We start from the raw sequence: 11,009 nt of genomic DNA, 5'->3' as shown, positions 1-11,009 counted from the left end.
CCAGAGGTATCGGGTTCGATCCCCCGCGGTGCCCGCTCTTCCTGCTGGGATGAGAGGCAGGCGACACCATATAGCCTCAGCAGCTGGGTATGCCGTTAAGTCCCAGTGGCGGCTGCTGCTCTACTCCGTCACCTCGTGCCCCTTGCTGCCATTTTCTCCTCTATCCTGTTCCACCCTTTGCTCTTTCATCCCGCTCCGGGAGCTAACCAATCTCGTTCTGTTCTACTGCCATCTATCCTCCATCTCCTGTCTTCTGGCTGCCATGTCATGTCCAGTGATGGCGGAACCCCTATGGATATTGTGGGGCGGAAAACGTGATTTCTGCACGTGCCATATGTGTACTGTATGCCCATGTGTGTAATTCTTCGAATTTTGCCTATAGAATGTTTATTTGTTTCAAATCTTCTAGTTCAAAACGTCGTTTTCAGTTCAAGCCGTCTCTAGATTCCAGTCTCACGCCTCCAATTCTGATTGTCCCCGCAGTCTCAGAGTCATGATTATGGCCATGGCCAAGACAGTCAAAAATTATTCCACAATTCGTTATTTTGGGCATGTATCTCAAAGCTTGTTAACTTTTTTCATTTCGTGGCTCCCTGACTCGTTCTTGTCCTGTTTCGTTTTGCTTGCATGTGACAGCACCTACTTCTCCACAAGTGTCACGTCTGTGTTTTATGCGCATTCATCTCGCCTGTCAATATGCTGTTGGCAGCAGAAGTTGCCGGTGAGGACAGTAAGAAAACTTCCCTAATCTGGTAGCCTTGCAGCACGGTTCGGTCAGAAGTGTCGTTTTTAAGTCTACCGGAATATATACACGACACGGCTGGGCTGCGCCTGCCCGATGCTGCGGCAGCTGTATCTCGTGAATTTATCTTGCTGTGTGTTATCTTCTTAGCTCTGATCGTCTGCCCGGCAGGGTTTTCTCAGTCGCTGAGTGTGGAAGCAGCGGCTCGGGTGGCATCGCTCTAGCAGGCTGCGCCTGACGCTCTACTTTTCTGTGCTTCCTTTACTTTAATCGCAACGGTTTCCACACTGAACCTGTAACGATGGCATGGACAAGTTATCAGCTGTTTCTGGCTGGCCTGATGGTCGTCACTGGCTCACTGAACACTCTGTCAACAAAGTGAGTATTTTACCAATCTTAACCCTTTAACAAGATTTTAGATGACCTTGTAACACATCTGCATGATATGTTGGGTTAGTTTTATTTTGAATGAATTATTGATCATGGACATTGCTCACAGAATTAAAATTGTGCTCACTGAATTTCAATCCTAGGAGCAGATACTAAATTTTTCACACATATTTGTGTTCATCAAGGTCTGTGACCAAAAGTTCATGTAAAATATGACATACTTTTGAAGAGTGACAAGTTATGATCGTATTTTCAATATGTGCTTTTTGAAAGTGTTGCATTATATTTGCTCCCAAACACCAAAAACACATTAATGACAGATGCTAGTATGTATGTGCATAATGTATTGTTATAGAGGTATAAGTGGAACCCCTTGCAGTGCCTTGCAGCAGGGTTAAAGGCCACATTTCACTAAAAAAGCCTCTTCCAAAGTACTCCACCAAATGGCAGAAATGGGAAAAGGCATTTGTACTGTGATGGTTAAACTAAGAGATGTATCAAACATGTTGCCATTGTGCCTCACACATTTAAAACACATTTTGGGGATGTTCAGAAGATGTTTGGTACTGTGTATCATGAATAAGAATAGCACATTTTACAAGCCAAATGATCTGCCTCAGGCTATATATTGATTTAAAGGCCAAATATTGTGTGCTGTTGTCACCCTGGTTGTGGTAGGGAGGTGCACATCAACACCAAGATTGCCCAAGATGTGCATTTGATTCAGTCAGTGCATTGTGCAGGATGTGGTGAGGTGGCTGGTGGCAGAGCACAGAATAATGGCCTGAGACAGACATGTTTCCTTTCCAGATGGGCAGACACCATCAAGAGCGTGAACAGCGAGGGGCATCTGGTGCATTTTGTCCACCCATTCCTGCAAGCATGTTCCATGTTCGTGGGTGAATTCTCCTGCATGTATGCCTTCTTTGTCGTCTATCTCGTGTTCAAGCGGAGGGGCGGCCGTGAGCGCCTGGAGGCGAGCAACCTGACCAACGGCAACCTGCGCTTCAACCCGCTCATCTTCCTGGCGCCGGCAATGTGCGACATGATCGGCACGTCCACCATGTACGTCGGTCTCAACCTCACCTACGCCTCGTCGTTCCAGATGCTTAGAGGTCAGTGTCGGCTGCAGGCCGTGCCGGACGCTCGCAGCTCGGGGACAGGAACGGCGGGAGAGGGGGGGGGGGGGGAGAGGGCGAGCATGGCTAGTTTCTCGTGGAGTTTGTGAACCATTCTCACGGGCAGGCGACGTGTGAATGCGATGTTCTGTGCAAAGGGCACTTGACCCGCACCTAGTGGCCACTTTCGTAGGCGTTCCATCTTCGCTGGTTCGGAGCCAAACCGATGTTTTGTTGCGCGTCGGGAGAGTTGGATGTTGAGAGCTGATATGAACACGGAGACCAGAAGCGGCCAGCACCCATAGCTGAGGCTCGTTAGTTGTGTGGCGAAGCCGTCAGTTTGTTTGTCGAAGCAGGGCTTACGGGTGGAGCATTTAATCTCCTTGGACATACCTTGATCCCATAGCTCTTGTCTTGATCGCCAGTGTGATACCCATATTACCACATCACAAACAAAACAAACACAAAACCCGAAATCTGCAATAACGGCGTGTTTTGGAAGAAACCTCATCGCTCTTCTCCCCACGTGTATACAGTGTGTCCGTGCAGTTATTTGTAGAGGGTGTGGCAATGTGGGTACAATTAAACCAGAACCATTGAATCTTACGACTCGAGTCATTGGATGCACTCATTGAGTTTGGAGATGCTTACGCAAAAAGCGTTTTAAAAGAACTTACAGCGGCGCACAGGCCACAAAGGCCTCGAAGTGGGATAACATTCAAAGATAGTTCACACCTCAGTCCAACTTCCAGATCCTCCGTAGATCAAGTAGAAGTCTGGAGCTCATTCTATGAAAATGATTTGTGGGAGACATTTTGTGGTCGGGCGTATTGTGGAGTTTGCCGACATATTGGTCCCGGAGCTAAAACGGACGGCGCCGAAGGAGAGGGCACTGGACGCCGTTCTGGCGTGACCGCCACCGCCCCGCAGTGTGTGGGTGTCGTTCGGGTGTGCCGGGCCACGCATACTGGAGCTGGAAGTTTGTCTGTGGGACGGGTCCCGCGCCTCCGTGCGTAGCTGTGACGCACGCCTGCCCGCGCAGCGTGGGCTGTTTGGACGGACGCAGCATGCGGACGGGGTTCTCAGCTCTTCTTCGTGTGATCTGGATCGTGGAAGAACCAGACATAGAAAGTGAGGCGCTGCGTATTGCCCACACACGCCTGCACCGGGGGCCAGGTTGTGCAGGGCGGGCGGTGGCGGCCAGAACCAAGATCTATCGCCTCTGGACGCTTGGCACGAGCGTATCCAGGCTGCCGCTGTGCACTCCCAGGCTTGCATATGACTTAAGTGACGCGCCGCCGCGCGGCTGGCGGTGCGTGTTTGATATACGCGCCCAGACCGCCTGTGAAACCCGCATTGCCTGGGCCTGCACGCCTTGCGTCACCCAGACACCAGACAGACAGTACAAGAGTGGGACGGCGGTGGCCCGAAGAGCCGTCGCGACACGTGAGTCACCAGTCGGCCGGTCACAGGGCACTGAGCCCGGCCGGTCACCAGTGACGATCGCCAGCGGCGGTCGGCTGTAGCGAGGTCACCGGTGCAGATGCGTCACGGACCGTGTATGTGAACAGGCTGCTGTCGGTACCAGCGCCGGCACGGACAGTCTGTGCGCTTCGAGTTCGCTCGTCCTCAACGATGAGCATGACCCGCCGTCCATTGGTTGGTCCCGATTACGGAAAGTGGCGCTGGGGCTGGGCGAGGCTTAGTTTATCAGGTAGGCCCGTACTGGGTCACTGCGTTATCAGTGCCGCTGAATCTCACGTGAAACAATGTGGCAAAAGCCCGAGGGGTTTTGATTCCATGAAGTTTTGCGTAGTTTCTGATAAGCTGCGTGGATTTTACGCTCGTTTCCCTGGATAAATGAGCATTCATCCAAAAACATAGATATCAGAAAAGTGGCCTTTCAGGACGGTGTTCCGTGATTGGCTGGGGACAGAGGGCCATATGGAGGCACTGTGCCGGCACCTGGTGGCCGGTCATCAGCTGACCAGTCCTGTGTTAGGAGGCACCGCGACCGGGCACGCCCGTGAACTGAATGTCTCGCCCTGATTAGGAGACCCCCCACAGACCATCGGACACTGAGTTGCGGATTGCAGATGGAATCTGTGACGTCAGTGATAGATTTCCTTCGCGCGCCCACATTTGGGCCGTGCGACCTCTGGATGGCTCCTCGTTTGTTCGTTCATTGCAACTGGCAGGACGCGATTCGCAGGCGCATGGGCTAGTGGTTGACGGAGCCTCGCCCCGCTGTGATTCCGATAACGGGCCGTCAGCGTCCAGCGGTGGCCGGGAGATCCGCCCCGGGCCGGACCGATCCGTCCGCCGGACGCCGCCGGCAGCGGTTGCTGGGATGCGGGCACACGACGGGTCGGGGCGGCCCTGCTGACCCGGCCGTATCGCGCTGAAGTGGCGACCGAGGCGGTGGCGGCCGGAGGGCCCGGTCGGATTAGATAGCCGCTGACGAGGGCGGCGTGATTTGGCGGCCGCCGTGCTCCGTGTCCCGTGCGCTGAGAGGCCATTACAGGTCGACCGCCTGTCCCGGATCCCCGATACGGAGACACGTGCTTGTCTGCAGTAGACCTCAGTTCAGGAAAAGTAACCCGGCATACTTGTTGGTCGCGATAGACCGAAGGCAGGACAAGAAAGGGCATGATGGGGTAATAGCGGAGTGGTAAGAGCATTAGGCTCCCACACACGGGCCGGGTTCGAATCCTGGTTGCGCCGGGGCATCTGTGCGCTAATATGGCAAATGCAGTCACGACTGCTTAAAGAAGAGGCATGGCGACGTGCGTCGCGTTTCCTAAACAAAGAACTTGAAATCACGTCATGATTTCGCACCGTGATGTATGTGTCTTCCAATGCGCAATGGTGCAGCCCAGCTCTCTACGGCCTCAACTAACCCGAAAACTTCCTCCCATGGCCGGAGAGCTTGTTTAAATCGAGTGTTCCACATTTGTATGGGGTTTTGAAATGAAACAGCCATCAAAAACCATTCGGTGCAGTTCACAGCCCAGCCCTTCTTGAGACCTAAACCCCTCTAGTTTCTGAGCTACCCGCCTGCGAAGATATGCAGACGATTTCGAGGGATTTTCAAGGTCATCCAGAATTTCATGAACGACGTAATAACGCCATTGAAATCCTGCCACTCCATTAGCTATGCGACGATCAAGGCCAAGGCAAATGTATTTGTCGAGTTGTTCGTATCTGGCGTTCGCGAGCACGATTTCCAGATATAACGGCCTTCAGTTGGCTCTCAATCAATGTTTAGCAAGGTACGAGGACGTGATCAAACAATAATGCATTGAGAAGCGTATTTACTAAATAGACAGATCGTGTGGTCCGGGGCAGTCATTTCCATTTAAAAGTACGTCAATATTTAAAAGTGACTTTATTCGATTATATCTGATGCTTGGTTTGCTATCCTCAAATGTGGAGCTTCCCCTTTAAACGTTATTGCATCGGCTTTCCCGATCCTCTGGTCTGCCATGCGTCCGCCCACGACAACCGAGGGCGCGGCGTTGCCGGGTCGCCCCGGCGCCAGTCACGAGCGCGGCGGGCGTCGGCCGGCCGGGCCGGCCGCGATAGCACGCCAGCTGTAACAAGACACCGAGCGCGGTTTTTTGGTGCTCGGCCGCGCCGCCACAACGCACCCGGCGACCCACAGGCGGCCGGCGAGCTGCGCAGATGCGGCCGACGCGTCGCCCTTGTCCGGGGGTCAACGAGCCGCGAGGAACAGCTGTAATCATGGCTTCGTGGCTGCGATCTTTGTGACTGCCGTCCTCATGCCTGCCCATGGGCGACAGTTTGTATTCTCGAGAAGGAGACTTTGCTGTAGTGCCGGAACTGCAGTCGTTGAGGGAACAATTCACAAAGTGAAGATTGGCCCACTATCCCTTTTCTCATGTTATATGAGTCATTTTCGATAACATAAACCATATTTGCATTACTGGGGCTGCTTTAAGCAGCACCCTCCGCACCCGCCGCTCCCTCCTGATCGCGGGCTGAACGGAACACCAGAGATGCGCCGACGCGTGCATCGACGCAGGCAATCTGAGCGCGGCTAGCTCAGTCTGCGCTGAAGGGCAGGCGGGAGTCAAACGTGGCAGCAAATCCATTCCATGTAGTGTCCTAGTTTGATTCATTCCGTCCGCAGGACTTGTTCGTAAACTTCGGGTGACGAAAATAACCGAAACGAGTAAGGGTTTTCATACGTCAGGAAACGCCACGTGCAACGTTGTGTCGTTCGGCCCTCGGGAGAGGTCAGTCACTGGGCCGAGGCCTGTGTGGAGCTCGGCTGGGTGTGTGGACCCAGGCAGGCACCAGTGACCTGGCGGTGTAATAGGGCGACCGATCGGTGCTGCTCGCGGGCCGTGTGCCTGTGCCACATAGCCGGGATGTCTGGTGCGAAGAACCAAACGGTGGTGTGATATTCCAGCGATATGGAAGGGGAAGTGAGACATGCTGTTTCTGCGGAGTGGGTCGTTTAATTACTGGAAGCTGCATGACTGGGTGCAGGTTTGTGGTACTGTTTGCCTGATAAGCTTAGAGCAGAATATCCGGTGGTAGAACGACTGACTGGTGGTAGAACGACTGGTTGTAGCGGTCAGCATGCCAGCAACGGGGTGGCGATGCATGGTCGGGTGTAGTCTGTCTGTTGTCGCGGTGTTGGCAGCCAGTACCTGAACTCGCCGGTGCCGACCGGCCCCTGGCGACACTACGAGTACATGTAACTGGCATCACGAGGAATGCTATATCTGGATGAGTGACGCCTCAAATATGCGTTCAATGCCGTGTGCAATTGCATGTTTGTTACAGCCATGGTTCAACGCTCGCAGTCACGGAGTGATCAAGCGTCTTTAAATTGTGCTCCGACCCTGCAAGTTACGCGATAAATAATACTGACATGCGGAACACTGAAGTTCCATCTCTCACGTAGCTCACAATAGCTCGCTCTTGGGCCGCATCATATCTGGTCGCTTGTTCATTGCCAGGGGGTGTGTTCCCAGAAACGAAGACCGTTAAGCCCCGAGTGATTTGCCGATGAGCTGGAGGCAGCCGACCGATCAGATGGTTTCCATGTCTGGGATGTTTGAGCCGCGCTTAGTCCCATTCAGTCGTGGTTCTGGATGGCGCCGCCCCTGGACTGGGGCACTGTCTCCGGACCGATTGAGCTCAGTGTGCGCACACTCAGCGGGCCGACGGGGCGCCGTGCGCGGCAGCGACGTGCCGGCTCAGGCCTCGTTGTCAGGGCTGTCTCGGCCTCGTGTCGGCGTCGTAGGCGTTCGCGCGGATTCTTGTCAAGTCTTGGTTGCATGCTTCCGTGTGAAGTCTTTATAGTTGCGCCCGGCCCGGTTACGTATTCCATTGTGGGGCGACGGTCTGGCCGAGTGCCGGCGAAATGCTGGGCGGTGTGGCTGTCTCATACAGCTTGTGCTGGACGTGGAGCTGATCCTGGTCCGTGTCCCGCCCTCGGTAGTCATTTGTGAGGCATCTTTCGGCCCGTTACTATTGCTCTTCCGACCTGTCAAAAATGTTGCGCGTTTCACGGAGAGGAATTTCGTTGTTTTGGTGGCATCAATTGAACCGAGGTGCAGTCAGTTATTACTGAGTTTTAAGGGCGTGTCAATTACGCTGGTTAGTTACACCCTGGTAGCGCAACTGTCTCATCTCGCCCGGACATGTGGTACGGGTATGGTATGGCATGACATGGTATGGTACGGTGCGCTATCGTACGGTATGGTACATGGCGTGGTATGGTACGGACTATCCATACTGGCTCCACACGGACAACACCCACCCACACGGGTACTTTGACTGTGCCGCAACGGAACAAATCAAGCCATTGGTATGCATTGTTGGATTTTACGCCCTTTCCCGTCATGCACGTTCGTGGCGAGAAATATAATAGCAACGAAATCAGTCTCAGATCAGTCTTGTTTAGTTATTGTATATGACGTTCCAGCGGCACGTTGCATATGTGTGGATATACCAATGAAGAGGCGATTGCAGAGGCGATGCGAGCGATTGCGCGCATCATTCGATGCCGGATAAGGGATTCAAAGGCTTTTTACATCGCACGACGACTAAGTCCATTTGCCACGAAGTGCGTGAAACAGCATGCTAGTGCTTTACTCGCTCCTGGTGTTGCTCAAGGCGGGGTGCCAGTGGTGCGCTGCGCGGTCGCCCCTAGCGGGTTTGATGACGGGCGGACTGGACGGCTCGGCCCCAGCGGGTTTACGGCTCGACACGCAACGCAGTTCCGAATCGTGAGCGCGGACATTGTGCATCCTGCCATTTTGCTGCGCTACGAACCGCATCTGAAGTGCGGCCGAAAGGGTGAGATAGAATGACACTGAGCCGCGCAAACTATTGTCAAAATTATTCCACATGCGCAGCGCGCAATCATATGCTCTTGGGTACATTGCAACGCAAGGCTCTGAAGTATGAGAGGGAGTCAAACGGAGACCTGTCGCTGGTGTCTGTCATGTGTTCGGCTGCACTCGCTGCCCTCGCCCGACAGCGCGCCGGTCACTTCGTGGGAAAGTCGCCGCGAGGCTCGGGTGCTCTTGATGCGGGCAGAGTCCCACTGCATCACGAGTGCTGAGGGTCGGGATAGGGGCCCATTGCGTCACTAGTGCTCATGATCAGGATAGTGTCCCACAGCATGGCATGTTCTGATGACATGAAAGGGTCTCGCCCGTTCACACGTGCTCGCGGTGTCGATTAGGGTGTTGATGCATCACGACTGTCCATGATGCAGCCGAATCTTATGCTCATGACGTCCGGCAGCCGAATGCTACTGCATCACGTCAAGGCACTCTTCACTCCATGAAGTGCACTGATGTGTGCGCCTGCCATGTGTGAAGTGTTTCTGTTCGAGCCAGTGATGCGGGTTAACATTGTTGGAGGATCTGGAGCCCGCAGCAGTGATTGGTGCCCATCACGCATCGGGCTCACAGCACATCTTGACTTGCTCAGTGACGTCAGTGGTATACAGGGGTGTCGCTTGATATACTGTCGAGAGGCCTGAGCTCCTGACTGACTACTTAAGCCCCCTCCATGCTCTTCTGAGTTCCCTAATGCGCATCAGCAAAAGAGGGAATACTGGGACAGCAGGGAGTATCTGAACCGCTGATACGCTGGGTCCTGAACGTATCACTGTGCGTATCATCGTCATCACTACGTATGATCATTATCACTATCACATCGCCTTCAATGGGAGACTGACGTGAAAACAATGTTGGAACCGACCAAGTATTTTTGTTGTTGATATCAAGGACGTCAACAGGGAGGCCGAAATACGAGGGGAAACCGGTATTTGAGGGTAGTTTAGATGAACTTTATGGGCTTCGCCCCCCCCCCCCAAACGATCTAAGAAAGTTACATCCCTGGTAGTATATCATGTCTTTTTCGTGCATTGTGAATATTTCACCCCGCCTCGTCGTCGACTGAATTGATTGACTATACCAGTCTAGATATTTGGTGAAAGCTCACCCACCATGTCTTGACGTTCTACAGCTACGGGCTTTGGGGAATTATAGCTAGTTTTGATTGAACATATCTTATCCAAGAACATATTTTCCAGCGAACCTGTCATTTTCTGTGCATCGCACCATTTTTGTTATTATTGGTGTTTCACATCGTTCTTTGAAGGGCATCTTTTGAAACGTATGGCGGACGACAATGAACCGTGGGTCGGCTAAAATAAGCATCAGCGATGAACTCGAAGTTTTCACTTCTTGTGATGTCAGGCCAGTTAGCGATGACCTCGTTCTCAAAGGTCGGGATGGTGCAACATGGGAAGTTGATTGGGGCTTTATGACGCGCTCAGCTGCTGAGGCTATATGGCGTCGCCTGCCTCTCACCCTGGCAGGAAGGGCGGGCACCGCGGGGAATCGAACCCCGTACCTCTGGTTTCCCAGACGCGCAGTAGCCAACGCAGACGCGCTAGCCACTACACTACCGGCACCCCAACATGGGAAGTTGAGTACGCAGGCGGCGAGTCTAATGGCAGTTTGCTGTGAGCAACGGGACATACCCTGCTTTATGGTGCATTCGGGCGTGTCATACATCAAGTCATTATCAGCCCTAGCGAAGTCTTCGTTTCGTCATGGCCGCCCACATGTACCTTTAACATTGGCAAACTTCAAGTGGAGGTTCCTTAAGTCAAGAGGCCGGTGCACTATTGTCGGAGCTGAATGCTTCGTTGTTGAGCGAGATTTGCGATTACGATAGAGTGGGATTGCCACTTGATGATATGCCCCAGCCCAGGACCCGCCAATCTTATGTGTAAATGGCGGTGGAATTAAGGCCGTTGTCTCTGGCGAGGGATGTGCGCCGCGATTCCTGATTCCGGCGCCGGAGCTGCCGGTCCAGACTCGTGCTCGGCGCGTCATTTATTCCGCGTCAACCCGATTTTATAGTCAACTCTTCTCAAAGTGCTCATCAAAGAAGCAAACAACTGCGAAAGATCAGCACCAGTCGCGGGAAATGCGCTTTTCGCGTATGCCCGGGTCAGCCCCTCACCCCCACATTTTCTACAGAAGCAGTGCATCCAGGCACCCGTGCCGACCCGCCATGCGCTCTCCCACACAGCCGATACCAGATCAGATATGAGCGGGGCTAGTGCGCAGTCATGCGTCACCGGTCACAAGCCTGGTGGCCATAGACGAGACTCGCGAGCAGCCAGCCGAACGCAAACCAACATGAAACACGGCGTCGCTATGGTTGAGCGCGCGGTCGTGCAAAATATCCGTGTG

At 53.5% G+C, this 11,009-nt stretch overlaps 1 protein-coding gene across 1 annotated transcript; it reads left to right on the top strand.

Annotated features, from left to right (window-relative positions):
- The first annotated feature begins 845 nt into the window (after window positions 1–845).
- Tango9 (transport and golgi organization 9) lies at window positions 846–6,980 on the top strand. The gene is made up of 3 exons (XM_037220342.1): window positions 846–1,120; window positions 1,943–2,269; window positions 6,923–6,980. The coding sequence occupies exons 1-3, from the start codon at window positions 1,044–1,046 to the stop codon at window positions 6,978–6,980; spliced, it is 462 nt and encodes a 153-aa protein (XP_037076237.1). The 5' UTR covers window positions 846–1,043.
- Window positions 6,981–11,009: the final 4,029 nt, after the last annotated feature.

Source organism: Pollicipes pollicipes, unplaced genomic scaffold (genome assembly GCF_011947565.3).
Source record: "Pollicipes pollicipes isolate AB1234 unplaced genomic scaffold, Ppol_2.1 Scaffold_4295;HRSCAF=5057_pilon_pilon_pilon, whole genome shotgun sequence".
Taxonomy (NCBI): Eukaryota; Metazoa; Arthropoda; class Thecostraca; order Pollicipedomorpha; family Pollicipedidae; genus Pollicipes; species Pollicipes pollicipes.
This window is presented reverse-complemented; position numbering and strand designations above follow the sequence as displayed.